Source organism: Falco cherrug, chromosome 3 (assembly GCF_023634085.1).
Source record: "Falco cherrug isolate bFalChe1 chromosome 3, bFalChe1.pri, whole genome shotgun sequence".
NCBI lineage: Eukaryota > Metazoa > Chordata > Aves > Falconiformes > Falconidae > Falco > Falco cherrug.
Genome location: NC_073699.1, coordinates 78,508,922 through 78,534,884, shown reverse-complemented (window position 1 = coordinate 78,534,884; position 25,963 = coordinate 78,508,922). Strand labels below are relative to the sequence as shown.

At 39.8% G+C, this 25,963-nt stretch overlaps 1 protein-coding gene across 4 annotated transcripts in view; it reads left to right on the top strand.

The window, feature by feature from the left end:
• FHOD3 (formin homology 2 domain containing 3) overlaps positions 1–25,963 on the top strand; it is a 415,647-nt gene that overhangs the window by 32,365 nt on the left and 357,319 nt on the right. For all 4 annotated transcript variants that reach the window (XM_055705739.1, XM_055705737.1, XM_055705738.1 and 1 more), the window contains exon 2: positions 7,382–7,488. In XM_055705739.1, coding sequence (XP_055561714.1) covers positions 7,382–7,488 — 107 coding nt within the window. The remainder of the gene's footprint in view (positions 1–7,381; positions 7,489–25,963) is intronic.

Sequence of the window (25,963 nt, the reverse complement as noted above, 5' to 3'; positions counted from 1 at the left end):
AAAAATAAACCAGAGGTGTGTTAACATTAATAACTACTCCCACAAACTATGCTAATCACTCCTGAGTGATTAGTACTCACTGAAGAGCGTAAAGGAACTTTGATTTTTATCAGCCCTACTCTGCAAAGCATGCTGTAGGTGAATAAGGAGCACGCCACCACTGAGGAGAACTATTGCCACCCAATAATGTTTAAATGAATGATGATTAAGACACCCGAGTAAGATAAGGATTTTCTGAGTCTGCAACCAGAAGCTACAATTGAAGAGGAATTTTTATTTCTGCAGCTGGATACTGGATTACTCTGATCCCTCCCCCTCTGATTCCCTGTCCCTGTAATTTTGGAAACAACCAAATAAGCAAAATAATCTGTCCAGTAGCTCTAGCCTGAATTAACTGCAAATCTGGTGAGTTGCTTGTGCTTCTAGTTTGTGGCTGGTCCAGTGATTTGTAGTAACACCAAGGAAACAATCATATCCTCCTATCTCATAATGCAGGGCCCTTTATCCTGTGAATGTGATCCTTGATCAGTCTCTGAGCTAAGCTTTTGAATGGTGCCTACCTTTATTTAAATAGAAGATAAAATCATGAGGATGTTTAGCTCAATCTTTGCACATACTGCCTGCTAACTTGGTAACATCATCTCAGCATTTAGGAGAGATGTGTATGGATTCTCATGGCAGGGGGCTGGGTGTGAGGAAAGAGCATTTATCTGTGATTGTTGAAACATACAGTTCTGTGGCCTTTGAACAAACTTGGAAGAGGAGAAGCTTTTCTAATGCCTTATGGCTCTGCTGTGCTGTTTGAAAAGGCAGCAGGGTGCCTCTGGAGTTTCCCCCCATTAACCTCTGCCAACCTACTGCCGCCTTGGGACAGAGAAATTAAACCAAGCCAAAGGAAAGTCCACTTTGGATGCATGCTAATCTAGCAAAGCCTTCTGGAGAAAAACAGACTTGCAGGAGTTTCTGTTGGCATGGTAAGATGTGTGTTGCCTTTGCACTGAATTATTTACCCACTGGGCTTCTTGAGTGAGAAGATTGGCATGTACGTGGAGCGCTTGCAAGCATGCGTGAGGAGGGGCAGGTGGCAGTACTCAGTCTGCGGGTGGACGTGTGGGTTGTATGTACTTGGAAGCAGGAGGATTTTTTTGTTCTCTCCTTGTACACCCCCCACCCCCCCATTTTTAGGTGTTTCTCTTGGACTGTAAGCTAAAGGCCGTAGATGAAAACAATGGCTGATCTCAGATATTTTTTTCTTCTTTCCATTCTTTCAGCTAGTTTCTGAAAGTGGCAGCGGTCACTTACTTTCATCAGGTGATATTGGTCATATATTGGTGTCAGGTAACTGGGTGATTGTTGTCACCTTTTCTTGTTGCTGCCACCTTTTTTTCACCCTGTTATTCTTTGCTCTTTTTGGTGATGTGCTTCAGTGCTGAAATTCAGAGAAATGACAAGCTTCCCTGTTGCACAGCAACAATGGCCTCTTTATGAAGAGAAATGCGTGTTATCTCTTTCTGTGGGTCAGTGCTTTAAACAAGAGAAAAGTCATCAGTGGTTACTATTATCAAGCTATTTTGAGTCCTCCTCAGCTTGATAGCCTCATTGCAAAAATGATTATGTCCTCACAGGTTGAGGGACTAGCCTTTACTTAGCTGTATTTGGTTACCTGTGAAAGAGGATGACAAAGATTCTGCTCTACATTCTTGATTTCCTTGCAGCCTATAAGGAGCACTTGCATGAGTTGGTTGCTTAATTTACCCGGCCTGTGTGTGTTCATGTGGCAGCTGGGCTTGTTGCCCCTGAGGGCTCTCTGGGTGCTGGTGGGGTGCAGATGACCCCCAAGACAGGGCAAATATTGAGCTCTGCAGCTCTGACTTTGCAGTGACTGTTTCTGGTTACAATCACAACCAGGACACCCTTCCTCATCTTGCGTCATACAGTTTCCTTTTGTCATGGGTTCAACGGCAAAGGATGCGGGATTAGGAAGCTCTGCTTTTGAATGTTCTGATATTTTAACCATTTAATCAGATGTTTGCTTTTATATAACAAATTGTGCTCAAGTTCTCAGAGTGATGCTTGTAACAATGGAAGTATAAATTTATAAAGGTATGAATATTACTTGTAATCTTATGGTCTTTTTATGTACTTCCTGTTAATTTTTCTTACATTTACCTTGATTTTTTTACATTTTAATTTTTCTGTGGGAAAACTCTTTCAGGGTTATTTAAAGAGTTTCTAATTGTGGTGATAACTCACAAGGACATCAGTAAAACTTGTGCAGAAACCACCATTCTGTTTCACTTTAAAAAAACCACTATACTTAAGTACTTACATGGAGATGATTACAACACTTAAACATATATTGTACACAAAATAAAAATTGTCATTGTAACCTTGATTTTTTAATTTATTTTTTTCCCCCATTTGGACACATGTTATGAATTGGTCATTATTGATATGATTACAAACTACTTAATAATCTTGCCTTATTGCAAGCACAGTGTGATTCTGCTGTGAGAACACCTGCACAATGCTGTGTGTGACCTGTTTCACTTCCGTGAAGATGTTGGGGAAGTGAACGAAGCAGGAACCTGCAGGAGAGAAAAAGTACATCATGGTTACGGACAGTTGATGATGCTGTCCTGAATTTATGCTGGTGCTGTTATGTTTATCTGTACTTGTTTGGCTCTGGCTTCTCAGATGAAGCTGTTTCTTCCCTTCTGAGGGCTTAACTTCTGGATCAGGGATCTGACGCTTAAATTCGGGCAGTTGTTCCTTTTTTGAAAACTGCGGGGGAAAATATCTATATGTTGGGATGGTGGTGTTTGGGTGTCTGTGTGTGCACAATGCTTTTTTGGTTTTCCATTTGTGCCTGTTATGGTTGCAGCATAGGTACTGCAACTGATGATACAGTCAGTTACCACTGTGTGGCTACTAGCTATGACCTGAGAAAGTTCAAATATCTCTTGGTTTCTGTTTTGAAACATTTATTACAGAAAAGCTGGTTTAATTTAGTAGCTCTACTTGCATTTCAGGCTGTCCTACAGAAACATCTGGTTCTCTCACTGTTTTTATGTTTCTTGTCAGTTAGGGAAAAATCTAGAAAGAACTTGTGAGGTCAGTGCTGCTTGTGATATCTTTTCCAGGTTCTCCTCTAGTCCAAACCAGACAGCTATGGATCAGTGAATCAGCACCTAAGCATTTACTATTTCTTAATGCTGATCTTGTCATGGCGAGTACAGATCTTAGTATTTCAATGAGGTTTCAATATGAAACTGAAGATGATAATTAGTACATCAGTTAATTTTTTTAGTGAGGAAGACTTTCATAAAGACAGCCTTATTCTCCTTGCTTCCTTCATGTAAAACCCAGTGGGAGGATGGTTACTGATAGCTCTGGCTATCCATAACTGGTGCTTATGGCTAAAGCACTTGTTTTGATGACAGTTGCATGTACTTTAGCTTTTATTCCTTCACTCCTGTAAAAGAAGCTACTCCTAGATAGACCCATTCTTTATAGAGACAAGAGAATTCAGGAATATCCATAAGGATTAAAAAATATGCTCTAGCTATTTTTCCCAAAACTTAATTTGAGAAGATGAGAATGTAATTGAAATGTATACATAGGGGATTTTTTTTAGCTTTACGGAGGCTTATGATACCATTTGATGTTTAAGCTAAAATAAAACATGGAAGAAATTGAAAATGGAGTAACCATGTGTTTGGCTTGAAAAAGTAGCACTACATCTGACCCATCTGATGTTGTCTTTGTGTTCATGATTCTGTGATATCTGTAGTATTCTTTTAATATGACTATAGGTAAGTATGGAAAACTGCTGTAAAACCTACAAGATGAGTTGCATTTAAATGACTTGTGTCAACCTTTTGGCTCTTCTGGGCAATACAGGAAAGTGTTATACAATAAATGATAAATAATTTGAAGGGAGTGGCAAGAGTGATTTTAGAAAAAATGGGTTTGTAAGCTTATGAAGAGGTCTTGGAAAATCTGACCTTGTGGCAATATAAGCGAGTTCTGCCGTTTAATAACAACAAAATGCAGACCTGAATTTTTGGACCAGTAAAGCATACTGAAGAGTTAAACAGAAGTGTGAAGAACAAAGTGAAATAAATGGGATTAATTTCTAAAAAGTTGAATAGCAGTCTCATTCATTATTATGGAAAACAGCTCAGTTAAATGTTCTTTGAAAGACTGTCTTTATGGATTCTGCCTTTTAATTGTCCTAAGAGAAGACTGTTGTTAATAAGGATTTTAATGTGAATTATGATCAATGGGAAGAGCATGTCATTCATGAAGTAGATGGGGCCATTTGGGAGGGTCTCCAGAGACAGGAGAAGTGATGTGTAGCAGATAAACACCGGATTAACATTGAGCAGATGGGAGGGACCAACATCCTGAATTGTTACTAATAAGCACTAATGAGTGAACACCAGCCATCCTTTGTGTTGAAAAAGGCAGGCAATTTACTAATTAAAAATTATTCATAAGGTGGCTTTTTTTGCCTTTTTTTTTTTTTTTTTTTTTTTTTTTTTTTTGTATTCTGCCTGTGAAATCTGTTCAAGTGAGGCTTGGAGACAAAGTAGCAAAGTGATACTATAAAGAAGGATTTAGAGTTCATTGCCTTAATGTTACTTTTAAAAGCCTTGTTTTGCTCCCTTCCACCTCTGTGTGTACACATGCAAGAGAAGAAAAAAAAATTGGGCAAGGCGCAGTGTTAAGTAATGGAAATAAAAGATACTGCCATTTCTCCCATTAGCCTAATTCTTATTAATGGATAAAGTGTACAATTTATAGTGCTTTAAAGCCTGAATGAATACTATGTTCAACTGAAACTATGGAGTTGAGATGAACATAGGTAGAATGTACTGTTCTTTATTTTGTACATGAAGTACTTGCTGTTCTCATCATGCTTTTTATAGACTAAAGTCATAAGATATTAGTAAACCACAGTTCCTTTTCCCCAATTATGCAGTATAATTGGAAATTGCGGGCAAATCTCCTAATCTCCATAGTGACAGCAGAACATTTATCTAATTAGTAGTTTGCCTTTTGGCATTACTTTGAATAAATTAGCATTTCATTAGATACGCTGGGCTACTGGGAAAAAAGTTTCTCAGAGTGGTATTTAGTCTTTCTTCTCAACAGAGTGTATTTTAATTTAGCATAGGTTATTAATATCCTTTGTAACTGGAAAGATACAGAGTAGTAATACTGTTGTTATTCTTAATATCAGAGGGCTGCACTTGGAGGTTCTTTGTTTTCCTTAAACCCAGGAGTCGGAGTAAAAATTTATGTCACCTTATTTGATGACTGACTTTCCCCAGGTGGAAAAAAATGAAAGAAATTAAAAAGGAACAGGTTTGAAATACAACTTGACCTTCTCCTTCTAGCCTTTCTTCATAGGATGAACTTTTCGTTCAGATTGCATAGCATAATGCTGTGGACTAAGCCAAAAGCCACACTCTATCACTTACTAATTATAAGTGAGCTCTTCTGCAGTTATTTCCCATGCCGCTAATCCAGAATAATAAAAGACTATTTGTATTATTTTCTTGATTATATAAATCAGTGATAGGAAACCGGGTGCCTTAAGTTTTATTATTGACCACCAGATAGTAAGTGTGGTTACTTACCGTGCTTTTCTGAACAGCTACTGGCAACCATGACTTTGAGGAGTTAAGAGGTAATTAATCAAACATAGATCCTCATTGATTTTCTTTCCTAGTGTTAAAAAGAGCAGAAGGAAAAATCCATAGATGTGATAAAGGGCTGTAATTTTATTTCCTTGAGTCATTGGCTGTTTCAGAGCCTTGCTTACCCCTTCAGAGAGGCATTGGCTGCCACTTGTGGCAGAAGATTGGTATGAAGTATGGTGTTAAATACTCTCCTCTTCCCAAAGTGGCCTTTGGAGCAGTGTTGTACGTTTACACCACCAGTGTCATGGCTGCCCTTTGGTAGATAGAGGCAGGCAAAGGACCTGTTGGTGTGTTTTGCCAAATGCAGATGATAAAAACATCTTCTGTTTGGCGGGTCAGTCTGAGACTGCTCAGCTATCAAACTGGACTTTGTACCAAGTAGCACAACACATTTGGGGCTTACAATATTTGTGAACTTGGAACCAGTTAGAAAAGGACCCCCAGTGCAGTGTTGACACAGGAAGGTCCACAGGAGCCTGTCCAGCTGGGCTCAGTGATGGCAATTTCTCTGCTTCTGGGCTGGGCTCTCTGAGCAGCTGGTCACTTACCTCCCTAGTGATGAGGTCGGACAACCCTGTACTTTCACCTGCCCTTTGGTAAATGTTTTCTTGTTTCCTTGCCCTGGGAAGGATTTTTCCTCATTCCTTGTGATGTGGCACGGGGTTATCTCATGGCAAGAGAGGAGCTTATGTTACTTCATAGCTCTTCCCTTTGGCTTCTTCGGTTACCCCTCTTGATCCAGTAACTATTTTGCATTTCTGTGCAATGACTTAGCCAGAGTTTTGGGGTGGATCTTCCTAGACCTTTTCCTGTGGTGTGTTCCCTGTAAAAAGCCAGAAAATTCCTTTTCTAACTTTCATAAAATCTGGCTTTTTTTTTTTTCCCCTTTTAACTTCTGGAACAATTAACAGAAAACTTGAAGATAAGGGAAGACAGGATAGAAATAAAGAAGGTTATTAATTGCTCTCTTCTTCTTCAGCACCATTGCAGGCAGGTTCCTGGTTTCATGTCTGGTCCTTGTTTACCTCAGTACCTTTGTGGGAATTTGGTATGGGTGTCCAGTGCTCCCCCCTGGTGCCTAGGAAGGTCTTCCCTTCAGCCTCATAGGCTGATTAGCACCTGGCCCTAAAATGAGAAAACCAGAAAATCTGGGTCTGGGTTGACTGCACTCTCCCTTGCTGCAGTGCCCCAACTCTTGGCTGCCACACCTTACACTGTCCCTTGGCTGTATCCTTGCTCACAGGGGATGTTCATTAGCACACAAAACAGCTGCTTCTTCCTTCCACTTCCATCCAAAGGCTCAGAAACTCTACTTAAATGTACTGTGAGAACAGAGAGCAGTCATTCATATCCTAGACATGCATTTAAATTATTTTCCCTTACAGGATTCTAAAGGCACTGTGATAAAACCCTCTAATCTCCTTCTATTATGTTCAAGTAAATACATTTCTCTGTGTTTGTTAGTTGTATTGATATTGTTGTGACCAAGCATGGGCTAGTGAATATGGACTTGGGATTGCCAAACAAGCACCCATTTTCTTACCCACTCCCAACATATGGCTTGTTTCAGGGAGATCTTGTCTGGGGACCTGGAAAATAGGAAGGTGATGTTAGAGGCATGTTAGAGAAAATGACTGCTGTAATCTAATGATCTGAATTTTGTTCTACAGCTTGATGACTGCACCCTGCAATTGTCTCACAATGGTACCTATCTGGATCTAGAATCCACCCTCGCAGAACAAAGAGATGAATTGGAAGGCTTCCAGGAGGATGCTGGGTAAGTAAATATTTACTAAATCTACATAAATAAGCATATTTGTCTAGAAGTTTTGAGGTTTTGTTAGTGCATGTGGTTAACTTGGTACATTCAGGTCAGCACAGGAACAAAAAAGATAAAATTCTTTCCTCTGTGTGCACATGCCTCCCCCTTTCTCTTATTAAGAATGTTTTGAATTCTCTCTATATTCACTCTTACAGTTTTTCTAGAAGATAGCATACTGTAAGAAATCTGTAAAGATGAATGTCTTGACTAGTCTAATAATTTTTTTATCGTTCTTTGGAACTTGATAAATAAGAGTGGTTGGTTCTAAGAACTCTGAGACCTTTCTTATACAATAATAATTGGTGTAGATGATTTTTATAGGGATGGTGCTCCTGAAGTTATAAACCTAACTTCTTTGTGCCTTGAAATTTAAGTCTGTCTTTTATATTCTTGGAGAAAAGACCCATATTGATTTCTTTTTTTACTCCTGGAATTGATTTAGCCAGCTTGATGTGTGTGGTGGTGTTTTTTCAAATATTCTCCTCTCTTGCCTTTCTCCTTTTTTTTTTTTTTTTGTTTAAAAGAAACCCAAACACTATTGATAGCAGACACAGATTGCTGACACAACTTTCCATAAACTCTCTCTGATGAAAACTGAAAGTGAAAACAAAAATTAGCATCCATGTTGTCTGTGTGAATATATGTATAAAATTTTGCTTTTTAGATTTTTTTTTTTCTGGGCCCTTTAGATGTTTGTCTTGTTTAACATATAAAATTTAAAGCCAGTCTAGAGCTATTTTTGCCTTGCTGGTTGCTATACTGGACTGGATAGTTGTAACTAATTTTACGGGTCTGTTTTGGCATGGACTTCATGCATGTGGATAATATAGCTGTGCCAGAAGGAAATTACCTGCATTTTGAATTGGTCAGGGCTTGTTAACACTAAGTGGTGCAACCCTTTTGCTTATACTGGTTTCTCTATTTTTTGTGATAGATGTCTTGCCTTTGATTAATACTTCTTGAAGTTTATAAGATTGTTTTGTGTGGAGAAGAATTTTAAATAATATGTTACAGATATTCATGCATGTGCATTTGTGTATGTCTTCATATGCACCAGTCTTTTATAAAAGGAGCATGTTTTTATTACTGTGGGAAGATACAGAAACTGTCCTGTCAGAAAATAGTTGGAAGAGTTCTTCAACAGACAGAGTAACCAATACAGCTGCATTGAGCTTCCCACCCTATGCAACAGAAGTGTTGAATATAGAAGTTGGTCTAGTCTTCAGTTTTATGCAGAGGTGATAAAAATTGCTGCAAAGAGCAGCAAGTTCCTATTTCCAGCTAACTTTATAATCAGTTGAAAGCAAGTAAGATGCAGGAAAAATTTTCTCTTTCGATAGTTTTTTGTAGTAGTATGCATGAGTTTGTCACACTTGCTTTCCATTCCATTGATGTCTCAGTGATAATTCTCGTGATTTTAACCTCATTGCTTTTGATACCTCACAATGGCATCGCTGAGAAATTCAGCATGCGAGAGACAGGTGCTTTTCCTGCCAGGCTCTGCATGTCAAATAGCAAGCAACATTCCACATTGCTTTAACTTCTGCTTCCTCTGGGCACATAAAATGAATGGTTAGAATCATGTTTAAGGAACAATTCGTATTTTCTCTGTTGTGGCTATCCTAGGGGGAAAAAAACCCAACAAAACATGTGGGATTAAGGATGCTGCTTGGAAGTGCATGTCTACTGTGTTGTTCTGAGCTCAACTTTGTATGTGTGGGCAGGTCTCCTTAATTGCACAATCTGTTGTCAGTTGAATAATTGCTTCTTCCAGTGGCTTGTTTGGCCAGGTAATGTGAAGTGTGCTGGGCAGGCAGAAAATTATCAAAGGGGAACAACTGACTTGTCAGCAGCTTGCCAGGAAAAGATCTGACATTTTGGGGAACCGCGATTAGAAAGCAAATCAGTGATTATGGTGCTGTGAAAAAGGTAAGGGGCATCGTAGGGAGTAAAGCTGAAATTTAGTGAAATGCAATGAACTTGGTGTCTTCAATACTAGTGAGGTTTCAGCTGGATTTCTGCATCCTATTTTTGTCCATGTTTTGCAAGAGGAGGAAGATAAACAAGAACAACCAGAACATTAGGAATTTGTGGGATAGCTTCCCTGTATGACTTAGTACCATTGTTACTTCAGGGTAAATGCAAGTCATGTGATGTTGTCCAGAAAAAAGGAATATTCTAGATACAGGGTAGCAAAGGCAGACAGTAATGTCTCCCTCCATCCCAGGTTTCTAGCAAACTAAACTCCAATTCCTGGGCTTTTCAGCTGGAGTGCTCCTGAACTGGAGCTGCGTCCCACAGACACTGGGGGCTTAGCAGCAGCCCACTGTCTAGGAGGGACTGGCCACAGAAACCACTTGGTCTCTTTCTTTCTCTCTGGGTCATTTCAAGGCCCTGCTCTTAATCTTCAAAGGTTTTAATTTTCTGAGATTAGGCTACCTCAGGACCTGCCTTTCTGCCATGCCAAAGTTGCTGTGCTCATCAGGGTCACTGAAGCTTGCTAAACTCTGAATGAAGGGTTTAGTAGCTGGATATTCATGGCACTTAAAATTTTAGATCATCAACTATAGAAACTCCTATTACAAGTGACCGGAATGCCCTGAGATCTGGCTGTTTTCCAGATTTTTGTTTTGCTAATTGTTCCTGTTTGCCCAGGCAAAATTATGAAGTTTATTTGGGTTTGGTTTGTTTGTTGGTTTTTTTAACACACTGCTGAAAGGACATGTATAAACCACACAGCAAGCAAAACCTTACTAATTTTTATTGGTGTGAAAGGCTGCAAATATCTTTTTTCTCTTGGAAGGATTGGATGAGAGCATAGTGAAAAGCAAGGATTTTTCTTCCGAAGGAAGAGAAGGGTAGCAGGCTGGAGGCTTATGATTTATATCTTGTAAATAAGAGGTATAAGAAACACATGCACTTAATACACAATTTCAAATGAATCCTCTTCTGTTACTGATTATAATAAAAAAAGATGATTTTGGTAGTTGTTTTCCACTCTAGCACAATTTAAACTTCTGTTTAGGGAAGGAGAAAACCCAACATACATGCCCTCTTTGCCTATAGAGCTAACCCTGAGCAAATTGTTTTCCTGTGTCCACAGCTCTCGCTGCTGCCATTTGCTGCACATTTTGGACTAGCTGTAGGATTCAGGAGAATCAGATTGGTTTTATATGTTGGGGTTTTTTTGGGGGAGGACAGGACAGGATGAGCAGCTTTTTTGTGGTGAGACAGCTAGGATGAGCAGCTGGCCAGGCAATGAGGCTTGCCCTGCATAAAGTTTCAAGACCAGGAAATGGGTCAATAAGAGCACTTAGGTAGGAAAACTGCCTTTCAAGTCTGGCATGTATTCATGGTTTATTTGTTTGTTGGTGTAGTTTTCTTTTTTTGTTTTCCTTGCTCTTAATACAAGTTACTTTGTGGATGCTTAATAGTGTAAGGAGAAAACAAGGGGGTAGTTTAGGTGGGCTGCATATTTTGTTAAAGGCGCCTGTACTAAGTAATGCCCTTTTCTTTTGCTTGCTTGTGATTTTATAGAGCAAGCAAGAATTGTCAAGAAGTTTATGTATTTAAATACCTATGTAATTGTCCTTTTTATGGGCATGCCTTAACAGGCCCTAATGGTAGCCCACAAGGTAACACAGTCCTAAACCGCAGAATACAAGTTTATTCAGACGGCATGCTGCAAGCAATGGAGATTTCCACGGGGAATACATTTTCAAGATTTCTGTTCAGCAGAGATTGTTTTAAAGTACTTCTGACAAATTACTTCAGTGCTAATGTTTTTGCATTCCTTCCAGACACCCTGTCCCAAGCCATTTTGGCTGGGTGAGTCCTGTTTAAGTTGGATAGCAGACCTTTTCCCTCTTGATGCTGCTGTTCATTCTGGGCCCATTCAGAATCTGTTGAAGGCAATGAAGGCTGGCAGGGATCTTCATTACTCCTTTCCTACTTATGTACTGTGTTCTTTGCCTGCTTAAGACTTCACAATTAGCACAATAGTGAAAATGAAAGCTGATTGTCACTTTTTTACACGAGGAAGTTGGGTATGCACCTGAAGGTTAACTTGTTTTTTGCTTAATAAAAATTACGTGGTTCATTCTTGAAGCAGTGCTGCAAACTAGCATAACCTATGCTGATTTTGTATTAGTTCACTGTTGGGAGATGTTCTGAATTAATGACAGTTTTGTTGTGATGTTGTTTCCATTATGTTTCTCAGTTCCAACAGAAAGAAAAATAAAGAAGGTGCCTATGAAAGATTGTCATGGTGTTACTGTAAAGAGTAGAGACTGTGAATGCCTATTGCCATGACTTATGTTTTGAAAAATGCATTAGTCCACATGAATATTTTGATTTACACAATGTTAATTATTACTCTGACCAAGTGCTGAACCTGAAAAATGTAATGTATGGTCACAATAAAAACATGCCACAAAGCAAAAAAACCCCACCAGCTTAACAAACACACCTCCCCACCCCCCAAACAAACAAAAAACCCCAACCGCAACACCCCACCCCACCCCCCCAAAAAAAACCAACAAAAAAGCACCAAACCCATAAAGAAACCCACAGAACACAATCTTAAACAAAAAACCGTAATCAAGGCTAGCTTCTTTCTATCAAGAAGACTGAATTAGTTTAGGAAGTTGGTGCACACTTAGAGCAGGTGCATTGTGGAAGCCTTTCTTGTGTTTTGCTTAAGGTGCTCTGTATACGTCCCATAGCATCATCTGTATTTACCCAGGTGCAAGGACCAGAAAGACTCAGAGCTGTACAGGAACATAATGCTGTGTGAGGCTGAGCGAGAGTGACTCAAATGACACTGCTTTTATCTCTGCTCTTGTAGGCCTTCAATGGCCTAGTGTGTTCAAGGTTTTTCTTAAATGGGACCCTCCTGCTGTCTCTTGTGCTCTTTGGTTAAAGTCTAGATGTATTCAGGCTGTCCTAGAGCTGAGAAGATTTTGGAAGGTATAAGACTTTCTACAGTGTAGTAGTATTCCAGGCTGTAATGTATCAGATTAAGATGTTGAATCATGTTTTGAAGTGAATGATTAGCTAAAAATTTACTGTTGCAAAATAAATGGTAATAAAGATTAAGTTTTTCACATTTCTGATGAAATATTATTTTTCTGGATGGCTAGGTTGGTGCTTTTTTATTTGCCCCTCTTCCCTCCTAAAGTTTGAGGGCAATAGCTATTACCCATGTTTTCAAAACTTTATGCAGCTTTTTAACTTCTTATTTTTTTAATCCTAATAAAATACCTTTGTTTATATATATATAATCATTGGATAGAATGTCAAAATTAATCTTTAGGTGTTACTGCAGAAATTAATTTTCATAGTTATCTTGCAATATGCCTTGACAGCAAAATGAATTAAAATAAGAGGTCTGCCATGATTTCCCTGCCCCAGAACAATAGCAAGGCATCTCTGAGCACTCATGCTTCCAGACCATGTAATCAATAATTAAGCAAATGTGCATGTATTTCCTAGAGGCTGAGAAATGAGACATGTGACTTTAAAGGATGTGCCCTAGAAGTAGGATGGAGGCAATTAACAGTTGAATGTTCCACCGTACAAATTATTGACCAGTTCTGAGATAAGGATTTCTTGTCAGTGGATCTTCTTGTGATTCACTTCTGGTATCTTGTGAAGATAAGAGTTGTCAAATTAAGCTTTCCTACAAGTAGTAAAATTCTAGTGCTTTTGTAGTTGTGTGAATTTAAAATGTATTTAGAAAACAAGCTTCTGAATTAATAGTAGCAAACGAATAAATTTTAATGCAGACCAAGGCTTGCTTTCTCATGTACTCTCAGCTTTAAAGCTGGCTTGATGGTGTGAAAGTAAATCTCTTCTGCATATGTCTAAGTCAGAGACTGCAAACAACTTTGCTCACACCAAAAGGCACAAAATACAAGATCCATTTGGGCTTGTGGAAAGAATTTGTGGTCACCTGTTTTGGTGGGCTGGCCAGGAGGGAGCTGGAGGGCAGCAGTAAGTGCAGAAATCACAGTGATCACGAGTATCTGTGGTCTGTAGTTAGTGTGGGGATATCAGATTTGGGGGGCAGTCACTGCACCTTATAACTTCATTCCAGTCTAGAGGGAGAACCTTAAGTCAAGTATCCTACAAAAAAGTTGAGATGCTGCATAGTCTTACTTTCATTGATGTGCTGATGGGACGCAGAGTTGGATTTTGCTCTTCTCCCGGTGTCCCCAGTCTTCCAAGCTCTGCCATACTACTTCCAGCTGAGGAGGAGTCAGGATCCACAGCAACACCTTCCCTGGCTTGAATGAGGAGGCAGGTTGTTGCTTCACAAGCTCTTTTGCCTCTGTGTGGTTTTGATTCTGGGGGAGAAAGAGCCTGAGATTAGTAGACCTGACCAGGGCAGGTCATGGGCAGCTCTTGAAGTTGATGTTTGTGAAATGTGAAGTGACCCAGTCACTCCCATGTATCTGGGAGTAGCATCCAAAACTCACACAGGCTTTTGGGGTGTGGAGCAGCACCTCAAATCCCAAGCATTAAAATGTTCTGTGGTCTGGTCTTGTCCTCTGGGGGGTTGTTTTTGTAATTTTCTTGTGTGGTGGTTTTGTGTTTTTTGTGTGTGGTTTTTTTTTTGGTTTTTTTTTTTTTTTTTTTTTGTGAGGGTGTTTTTCTGTTGTTACCAAGGTATGTGTGGAAGCATTTGAAGATTTGCTGCTTTTGAGTTTTAGTGATTACTGCTGGCAAATGAATGCAATAAGAGTGCTTCAAAGAATGATTTCCATTGCAAAATGTATTGCAAAACTATAGTTGTGCTTAGAACTTTCCCAGCTCATTAAGTACCAAATACGATGCCAAACCAAAAAGTGTGTGAATAATTCTTACAATGTTTCCTAGGACAAAATTTTTTAAAGATAGTCTAGTTTGGTGTTCAGGTTTATGTGTGAAAATACCTGTAGAGTCCAATATTTTAGAGGGGAAACTTAAATAAAAACAGCTTCTAGAAACAGCTGATGCCAGATGTTTTATTTAAAAATATTTAATGTTATTAACACTGAAGCTCCTTAATAGCTGTGATGCACTCAGCCCTCCTCATCGATGATGAGGTTATAAGCTAAGTGAGCAGCTCTCATGGCTTGGAAATGTGTTTCTCTTCAATTTGCGAGGAGGAAATCCCTTCCTCTTTCTATAAACAGATAAATCCTCGGGGTTTCAGGTAGGGCTGCCAGAAAGCGCTGTAGGACTGCTCTGAAACTGACCCCTGGTTGTGAGTAAAACCATTGATTTGAGGATCCAAATCTTGAACAGCAGCAGCACTGGCACACCCACAGTCCGCTGGTGCAGCTTGCAAACCAGCATAGTATTGCAATGTAAATGCCTGGAGCATGTGGGTAGCTGACTGAGTTTGTGCTGGGTAATTAGTAAAAGCTGTGAACTTGTTACACTTCCTATTCCACAGCGTCTATTTTGGTGCATGCTCCTACCCTGAGGTAAATGCAAACGAGATTTGTATAAGCAGGCTCACACACTGTTTATCTAATGGGAATTCATCTGTCTGTGTGCTTGGTGTGTGTTTGTTTTACCACTGAATAAGGTAATAATCTGCTTCTGATAAAAATAAATGTCTCAGATTTAACTTCCAGTTGTGAACTAACAGTTTAAACCACTGCAAATCTGTCACTAGCTCAGCATCTCTGGTAATGGTGGTGTGAAAACTAGTGACGTGGTTAAGACCACAGTAGTACAGCAAAACAGTAATTTATTTCATGTTTGCTGCTTGGTAATTTTGCTTGCTAGTATAAGCATTGATGGCCCAGCAATAAATGCGAAGCCCATTTCCTAAATGAAATTAATATGGACAAATAAATGGCCTGAGGGTCAGTGTGTTATATTTAGGAACTTTTATGTGAAGTTATGAAGGAGCTTTTGCCAAATATGATGTTAATGGAAAACTTCCAAAAGGCAGAAGGAGACCCAAAGTAGTATGTTGAACAATTCAAAGTAGAATTTATTTTTGTGTACTTACTTACACAGATGCAAGTTCTACTGCAAAGTAGGACCATTTTAGAATAGTTCTTGCTGAGTCTGGTTAAACTGATCACATGCTGAGAAAGAGCATAATTGGCCAATTAAGCCAGTAGGAAATAGCTATGAAATGTGTTCTGTGTTGCTTTGTGTAATCTCTTCTGTTTGTTATCTTTTCAGTCACAACAATGAAATTGGAAAATCACAAAATATAGGTTGTTTTTTTTTTCTTAAGGTATTAGAGAACAATTTCTAATAGAAGGGAAAGGTTTAATGAAAACCTGCTAAAATATTTCTTTTTTTACAAACTAAGTCAGTTTTTTGCTTATTGTAATGATGAAAAAAAAATAAAGTCTTTTTTTGGTACTATAAGTCAGAGTCAGGTCAGGTAGCAGGGGCCTTTGTGAGAATGAAAATAATTATGCAGGTGTCATTTGCTTCTGCTCTGCAGCTATGGAACTTACAAGTGCCAGGCCAGCTTCATTAGTTTTTCTGGAACCAAAACTGTGGGTACCATGGTGTGTTTGGGAGCACCAGAGGGACCCTTTGCTTGAGGAGATGGAAGCATCAAGTGACCCTGCTGAGAGACCACTTTATTTTACTTTCCTGCTTAGCCTTGTTCTGTAGGTTCTCAGTTCTGTTGTTGTGTTGGTTTTGGGTTTTTTTTTTTTTTTTCCTCAAGAAAATCCGGATATTTCAAGGCGTCTGTTTCTCCAAGTGCAAAGAGCTTTTAAATGAAAATCCTAATGTAGCATGAACTTCAAAGCACAGGTGATAACAAAACCACATGACAAGAAATTACCTGATTTAAAAGATTCCTGTGAGGAATGTGCAGCAAGAGCTACTAAGCACTGGAAAGCACTGGTCAAGTGATGTGTCATCTTTGTAGAAGAATGTGATGTGAGGTTTACAAGAAGTGATGAAAACAACACTCTGGTTTTGTGTTTTACACAGAAACAATATTATAGTTACAATACCACTTCTATTGCAAATCTCCACCATTTGCCAACTTCAAAGTTTGTGTTTTCTTAATGCAGAAATACAAGATGGAGATTTAACTGATTCAGTGTTTCACTAAATGACAGGAATAAACTTCCTGCTTAAAACAGTTGTATATGGGTTGAGCTTTTAGGATGGAAGGGACACAGCTTCATTCATGAATAAGGACAGCTCTTGAAAAGCAGTCACTTGATGACTGTGAAGACAGCAGTCAACCCTCAAATTATTATAGGGTCTTTTAGGAGGTAGATTATTGTTTTAATATGTGGAAATTGAGCCATTAGCAACTGAGAAATAACTGGCATGATGATTCAGAAAGTAGGGGAAGGGATTCTCATCTTCCAGCTTCTGAGGTTTGCTTACACAGAAACCACTAAAAAGGACAAATGGAACAAATGTTCCCCCATTTTAACTTAATGCATTTCGGTGTGTGAAAGTGATTCATTGTCTTTTGGCCAAAAAACTTTGCCTTGTGTTGAGGTACACAGAAAATTCCACCCAGACCTTTACTCACATATACTCAGACTGTTAGTAATAAACAATTAGGCACCATTAATGTGGTTTATAACATATACTTGCTGAATACCTAGAATGTTTCAGTTGACCCTTTGAGTTTTCTTCCCCCTTCTTCTTCTGTTTGATTTTTGTTTCCATTTGAAAAGAGGAAGAAAAAGAAAGGTGAAAACACTGCCTTTTAAATGCTGCACTTGGGAAGTGCGGGTAGATATAAAAATCCAGCACGTCGTGGTGACAGTCTGTAGGTAGTCCTTATTTGCAGTTAGGTGGGTAAGGGTGTGCCAGCCAGGTTGCTGCTCTTCTCATTGGCATTCACATGTAACTTTTTTGTGTGGTATGTAGGTTGCTGGTAGGGAATGAGGCCGTTAATTGTTAAATTCATGTTGGCAAACATGGAACATAATAGTGGAATAATCTGCAGGGAAAAAAACCACGTACAAGTCTCAGTATACTTTGTTCCTTTGATGCTGTTGCTTACACTAACAATTGGCAGGATTTTGCCTGCCTAGCTTTTGTTTAGGGAATATGCTGTTGGGATTATTTCTACCCAGATTAGTCAATTTTTAATTACTTTTATTTTTTAAATGAGTGAACAGGCATCTCAGTTTACTTATTTTTACCTGCTCTTGTCAAATGGTTTTTACTTTAGAAATGCGTTATGGTCCAGGAATGCTCTGAATAAAACTATATTAACTAACTAGATGATTTGCAGTAAGAAGAACAGGATGCAGACACATTCTCACTTCACACTAAGGTTTTAGGTGGAAAAACTGAGGTAAGAAAGGCAAGTCCACTGACTTCATTTGAAGATGAGTGTGTGTCTTCAACTGCCTGTCACGTACCGGAAAGGGTTAGTAGTGCTGTCATGTGTCTGAAGTGTAGTTGAGATGAATTTTAGGATTGAAAAGACTTCTTTAAATTTTTTTTTATTTCCTGGTCTCCTTTGTTTCTTTTATTCAATGAGAATAGCATGAGGTTGAACATGACAGTTGGATTGGTAGGTGATGATCTGTGAAGAACTTCAAAAAAAGGTTATTTGTTTGGATAAGATTTTCAGATGACTTTCAGAGAGATTCTTAATTCCTCTCTCCATGCATGTGTCCTCTTGCTCTCTCTCAAAAGAATTGGTTTTTATACAACCTTTAAGTGTCAGAATTTTTTTTTGGCATCTCTCGAATCTGCAGTTGAATGGAGAAGCATATCATATTGAAACTGCAGTCAAACTGTATCTTAACAGCTTTGAAATCAAAGCCTAGAATTTATGCTGTCTGATTAATAGCAGGTTAAGAAATGCTTTCCTTATTATGTTTTTGCTGGCTTGCAGATTTTTTTCAAGGAAAACCTGATGGATTCAAGTGCATTAGCTCTGGCAAAAATTTCATCTCTTACACATTCAGCAAGGGACAGTTTGTTTTCCACTGCTTGATTTGGAGTACTTAAACTGTGAAGCAACTGACTGTGAGGCAATACGCCATTGCAGAAGCATTTCCATTCCCTAAAAGGTGTGTGCAAGTGAGGATGGAAATGCATGGGTGCTGAAATGAGCATGTGAAAGCTACTTCCAAAAATAATGCACTTTAGAGTGTTTCTGTGGTCATGCATTTGCTTCTGGTGACATGCTACTCTCCAGGCTTCTGTTGTAGGAATCAGTGCCTCCTTCTTGAGCTTAGGGGTTGTTGCTGGATGCTGTTCTCATTAAGCTGCTCCTCTTCAAAAAACGTGGATGTGATTACTGGAGAAGGTTGATGGTCCACCAAGAAACCTACGTGCTGTGAAAGACTGTAACAAAATGTGAAGTATGTGTTGTGCATATGTGCTTTGTAAGCTTTCCATGAAGAACAGCATCTGTCTTAGGTTTTCGTAATGGTTAGGTTGTTGCATCAGGCAGAAATATATGCAGAATCGTTATAGGATAAGTTCTCCAGTTAGGCTGCCTTTAAATGGTCGAGTCTGAAAACATTTTCAATGTTACTAAGTTGAGGTTATTTTTTCATATGGCCTATGCCCTCCTCCAGATAAACAAGCAACAGCCCACACTTTTGCTTGATTCAGTAGTGCGTTGTTTGCTTTGGTAGTGGCCGTGAGATATAATGGAAATACCATCTGATTATTTCAAGAGAGGCCTGAGACACAAGGTAAATGGATGCCTGACTGATCTGATACCATCTTGTTCAGAGTTGATCGTGCTGTGAGTGATTTACTGATACTGAACATTACAGTGTGAAAGACTGAATATGGTGGGTGGGGGGTGTTGAAGGTTAGGGAGTGGGAAACCTTCCTGTCTAATAGCAATTGAAACTAATAAAATGCAAGATGCTATACTGTTTGCCAGTGTCTGATTTCACCTTTATTCTCCCTGATGTGGTGAAACTGAAGAGGGCAAACCTTTATGTAATAGGTAGATTATATAGGGTTTCAAGATTTCCATGCAGGCTGCAGCTGTGAACTGATTGCCCTTAAGCAAGATGAGGAAGGGCATGATCTGTGCTATTAGCTCAGTGTAGAGGGGCAATGGGAAAAGGAAGGTATGTGCTCTGAATCTCCAGACTTAGAGTCCCTTTACTGCTATTGCCAGATTAAATCAAAACATTTAGAACTTGTTTTCTTCCACATCTATGCTGTCTTTCTGGAAGGTCAGCTGGGATCTGAAGGAAATAATACCTCTTAGTTTAAAAACCAAAATGCATACATGGAAAAGTACTGAATTTTTCAGAGGTTTTGTGTGATTGTCCTTTCTAGCACAGTAAATGATTTTTATCTCTGAGTTATCCTTGGGATTTATCCCTATCTAGAACTGACTGGTCGCAGAGTCATAGAATGGTTTGTGTTGGAAGGGACCTTAAAGATCAGCTAGTTCCAACCCACCTGCCATGGGCAGGGGCACCTTCCACTAGACCAGGTTGCTCAAAGCCCCATCCAGCCTGGCCTTGAGCACTGCCGGGGATGGGGCATCCAGAGCTTCTCTGGGAAACCTGTTCCAGTGCGTCACCACCCTCACAGTAAAGAATTTCTTCCTAGTACCTAATCTAAACCTACCAACCTTTTTTCAGTTTAAAAGCATTACCCCTTGTCCTATCATGATATGCTTTTGCAAAAAGTCCCTCTCCAGCTTTCTGCTGGGTCCCCTCTAGGTACTGGAAGGCTGCTACAAGGTCTCCCTGGAGCCTTCTCTTCTCTGGCCTGAACGAGCCCAACTCTCAGCCTGTCTTCATAGAAGAGGTGCTCCAGCTCTCTGGTCATCTTCATGGCACTCCTCTGGACTCACTCCAACAGGTCCACATCCTTTTTATGTTGGGGGCCCCAGAGCTACATGCAGTACTGCAGGTGGGGTCTCATTAGAGCAGAGCAGAGAGGGAGAATCACCTCCCTTGACCTGGTGGCCATGCATCTTCTGATGTACCCTGGGATTCGGTTGGCTTTCTGGGCAGCAAGCACACATTGCTGGGCTACAATGAGCTTCTCATTCACCAGCACCCCCAGGTCCTCCTCCTCAGGGCTGCTTTTAACCTGTTCTCCACAAAGCCTGGCCTGTGTTTCTGCTTGGGATTGCCCCAACCCATGCACAGGATCTTGCACTTGGCCTTATTGAACTTCATGAGGTTCACATGGGACCGCATCTCAAGCCTGTCAGGGTTGCTCTGGATGGCATTCCTTCCCTCCAGCATGTCAACTGTACCATACAGCTTGGTTTCATCAGCAAACTTGCTGAGGGTGCACTCAATTCCATTGTCCATTTCACCAACAAAGATTAAACAGCACTGTTCCCAGTATAAATCCTTGAGGAATGTCAGTCGTCACTGGTTTCTACTTGGACATTGAGCTGTTGACCGCAACTCTTTGAGTGTGACCATCTAGCCAGTCCTTATGCACTGAATGCTCCATCCATCAAATCCATGTCTCTTCAGTTTAGAGACAAGGGTGCTGTGCTGAACAGTGTCAAGTGCTTTGCACAAGTCTAGGTAGACCACATCAGTTCCTGTTCTGTCACCCACTAATGCTGTAACCCTGTCATAGAAGGCCACCAGATTTGTCAGGCACAATTTGCCCTTGCTGAGGCCATGCTGTTACCAATCGCCTCCATATTCTCCATGTGCCTATGGAAACTCTCCATAGTTTCCAGGAGCATCTGCTCCATGATCTTGCCAGGCACAGAGGTGAGACTGACTGGCCTGTAGAATCCCAGGTCTTCCTTATTTCCCTTTGTAAAAATGGGGGTTATGTTTCCCCTTTTCCAGTCAGTGGGAACTTCACTGGATTGCTGTGACTTCTCAGATATGATAGGGGCTTAGCAACTTCATCCGTGTTCCTTCAGGATCTGTGGATGCATCTCATCAGGTCCCATGGACTTACACCCTTATGATAACACTAATCTGAAAGGAAGAAATCCTTGCTTGGAACGGAGTAAAGTGAGGATTGTGGGAATATGCTAGTTTAAAACTGCTGTGAGGGTAGGTTATGATCGTTTATTATTTACTTATTTGTTTGAAAGGCAAATAAAATCACCCCAACAGTATGTGTCACTCTTAAAGAAACTCCAGACTCCAGTGTGATTGGTTGAGTGGTATAGTCCGAATCATAGATCATAGGGGGATTTCACTTACTTGCTGTGTAGCTGTATAAATGTATGTAGTGCTTCACAGAAGATTCAGGTCCAAGTTTGCCATTATGGGGTTAAGTTTGCTTATATTCTTTAAATGTTTCAAAAATGAAAGAATGTCGAGATCCCAGCAAAGAGTTTAGATACTCTCTTATCTATGTTATCTGAAAGGCTCCATGTTGTTTGTGAACTAAAATCACGGCTTCTAACAGCACCAGACTTTGTTTCTGCTGGTCATGGCCTTTTGATTCAGGTGTCTGTGCGACAGGGTTTTTTTTTTTTTGAGTGAGTATAATGAAGAATAGTGAGTTTGCTTTTCAGCCAACTATGTTACTAGAGAGTATCATTAAAATCCTTGTAGCTTTGCTGCTGTGGTATACAACTCTGGCTTTTTTCCATGGTTGTGAAGTATCATGTAGAAAGCGGAACAGGGGAAACCCAGAAGGATGTAGCATGACCTTTTGTGGAATGAACACCCTCTAATGTCAAAAAAGGCTAATGACCTTTTATTGACACATTAAGTAATCATTAAGAAAGCTTGAAAATTAATTTTTTACTTTGATTTTAAATGATGATGAGTTTTCATAAACATCAGATTGTTTTAAAAGAAACTAAGTTTATTGGATTGAAATATTCTAGGCTTTCAGCAAAATATTAGGAAATCTGAATGGCTGCCCATCCTGAAAGAAAGGTTCACCAGGAAAGAAAGAAAACCTTGAAATAGGAGAATACATTAATTAACATACATTTTCTATATTACAAAGGTGAACTTTAACAGGGAAGCGACTTCCTTGCTAATAATGACAATGAATCATGACTGGATAATAACATAGAAATCCAATTTTTGATACCAGCAACTCTTCAGCATATATCTGAGGAGGAGGGATGTCTGTGTCATCATAACATAGACTCCCTTAAAAATTCCTTTAAAAGCTTCCTCGAAACATTAAGAAGAAAACTGGGGTGGTGGTGGAGTTTTTTATTTGTTTAGCATTTGTCTTCCTGTCTGTCTTGTCTCTGATGCAACATTCTCAGTATGTCTCTTCTAGTCGAGGCAAGGAATTGCTAGGTTCAACCGCAGGTTTTACGTTGGATCAAGTAACAATTTAAGACAGCCAATCTAGGTGGTATTTTCAAAATGTCACATAAATTATGTCTTGGAAATGCATAATTAAATGAAACCATTTGTAATACAGTACATAAACAATGACAAAATAAAGCTTTTATATGCCAGAAGACAGGCACTCAGTGAACTGTTGGCATGTGTTTCTTTACATTAACAACTTCTCTAAGTTGAATGCAGAGAACATTCTGTATCTTGGTAACTTCAAAGACTGGAAGCTAATCTAATAGCAATAATGATTCTGATATCAACATATCAACACAATATGTGAAATTTACTTACTGTACTGCTGCTAAATTGCAGCTATTAAATACTTGTTGGCTTTTTTTTGTAAAGACTAGCCAGTTGCACTCATGAGAATGTATACTTTTATTTTTTAAGTCATACCAAGAAAACTGCAAGCCTTAGATAAGAGTAGATTACAGGCTTTGGTATGTTATATGCCAAGGTTCTGTTTTTAAGAAATGGAACCTGTTTGGGATTATTTTTCACAGAAAATTATTGAACCTCATTTTGTTTTAATGCAAATGCCCTCTCTGTTCCACAGTGCATGTGCACACACACACACCGTTATCAGGACAAACTTGCCTACAGGTATGCTTTTTTAATGCTGTTTGTCCAGTAGTTCATTAGGCTATGAAATCCTGACAGATTCAGTTACCCCATTTTTGGCATTTATTGTTTTAAGATGCTTGCCCCTAATGTGTGTAGAATCGTGTATGTAAGAGTTTTCAGAGGTGATCTTCCTTCTGCAAAAACATTACTCATGCTGCATGACAGTCAAAAACATTCAAAATTCAAAAAGAATGCATAATTTTTAGTGCTTTACATATTACAGAAGCAATTAGCTTCTGTGTGGGAAATCTAGTATGCTTAAACCCCATTAAATGACTTCGTTGAGCTTTCATCTCTCTAACTTCTGCGATTTGAATGCTGTTGATTTTGGTAGACTGGAAAAGTTGAAAATAATAACCAATGATAGAAGAGAACAAAAATTACTGTTTGTGCATGTGAGAGTTTTCTGTGTTATGAGGTATATAGTTGGGTTGATATTGTAGAATAGAACTTGTAGAAGAAAGTTTGCGCTAAGTTTTGCTCTAAATTTTCAGGGCCCTCTGTTAGGGAGATGAGGTAGAGAGGGAAGTAGCACCACTGTTGAAGCTTGGCTAACTACTAAAAACCCCACAACTATTGTTTATATTGAGAAACATCACGCATTATGTTTTTAAAAAACAAGGTAAAACTGTTAAATTGTGATGAGCCTGAATCTCAACAAGCCTTACAATGGTGCTGAATTCTTAGTTCCTTGTGTTCGTTCACTGTTTCTGGTGACTGAGCGCTACTTGCTGTCCAGTTCTTTCAGCAGATCACCACAGACCTGCAGATTTCAACAGAACCCTGGCAAAGTCAGCATACATTCTACACTACAGACTGCTGAAGAACTAAAGAATACCATTATAACAATACCCTTTCCATGTTACATTGTCATTAGCGATTTCTTTTAGTTGATTATGTCTGATTATGTAGGCTTCCTTTTTCTTTGCTAACTTTAGCAAAACTGATCTGGGTTATCTCTTTACAGTTACTGTTCTGAAATAATACAACAATCTCTACTCAATTTTTCCATTTTCTGATTTGTCACCTTGGAGGATTTGTTTATGTCAGAAATACCAGAGTTCAAAAGTCTGGTTTATTAGGACCCTGAAATTTACGTTGAGGTAAAAGAAAGGCAATTAGAAGGTTGGAATAGGTTGGTAAGCTGAAAGTTGGACTTTTGATGTTTGAGGAGCTCAATTTTGGATCCCAGAGGAGTGAAAGCGGTCCTTCATCCAACTAGTGGGAGTTTGCCAAAACGAAGTGTGGGGGAGAGGTTTCGGGAACATCAGAAGTGGTGTTCCCCAGGGCTCTGTGTTGGAGCTAGTCCTGTTTAATATCTTTATCGACAATCTGGAAAAGGGGATTGAGTGCACCCTCAGTATTTTTGCAGATGATGCCAAGTTGGGTGGGAGTGTTGATCTGCTGGAGGGCAGGAAGGTTCTGCAGAGGGGTCTGGACAGGCTGGGATGATGCCCAAGGCCAATTGTATGAGGTTGTGCATGTCCTGCACCTGGGTCACAACCACCCCACGCAGTGCTACAGGCCTGGGGAAGAGTGGCTGGAAAGCTGCCTGGTGGGAAAAGGACCTGGGGGTTCTAGTTGACAGCCAGCTGAACATGAGCCAGCAGTGTGTCCAGGTGGCCAAAGCAGTCACAGCACCCTGGCTTGTATCAGAAACAGTGTGGCCAGCAGGACCAGGGCAGGGATTGTCCCCCTATACTCAGCACTGGTGAGGCCGCACCTCAAATCCTGTGTTCAGTTTTGGGCCCCTCACTTCAGGAGGGATGCAGAGGTGCTGAAGCATGTCCAGAGATGGGCAATGGAGCTGGTGAAGGGTCTGGAGCACGAGTCTTATGAGGAGTGACTGAGGGAACTGTTTAGTTGTTTAGTCTGCAGAAAGAGAGGAGGCTCAGACACCTTCCTGCTCTCAACAACTCCCTGAAAGGAGGCTGTAGGCAGGTGGGGGTAGGTCTCTTCTCCCAGGTAACAAGCAACAGGACAGGAAGAAATGGCCTCCAAATGCTCCAGGGGAGGTTTAGATTGGGCATTAGGCAAAATTTCTTCACTGAAAGGGTGGTGAAGCATTGGAACAGGCTGCCCAGGGAGATGGTAGAGTCACCATCCCTGGCAGAGTTTAAAACACAATAATATGGTTCTTAGGGACATGGTTTAGTGATGGCCTTGGCAGTTCTAGGTTAACGGTTGGACTTGATGATCTCAAAGGTTTTTTCCAACCTACATGATTCTATGGTTCTATCTGGAAGATAGTTGGTTTGTTCTAATGAGATATAGCCAGTGCAAAATTCTGTTGGGAGGCTGTGTGAAGCGTTTGGCCCTGAAATCTCAGCGTAGTCATAAAGTGTATAACTGAGGAAGGCTGTGCTGGTTTTGAATTTGCCTCTAACTTGTATATACAAGTGGGTCTCAGGTTTGCATGACACAAACTAAGCTGCATCCAAGTGTGTTCTAAAAACAGTTCAGCTTCTTGCATGTTTTCCCCCGATAAATTCACAGAATGGCTGAGGTTGAAAGGACCTCTGAAGGTCATCTGGTTCACCCTCCCTGCTCAAGCAGGGCCATGTAGACCTGCT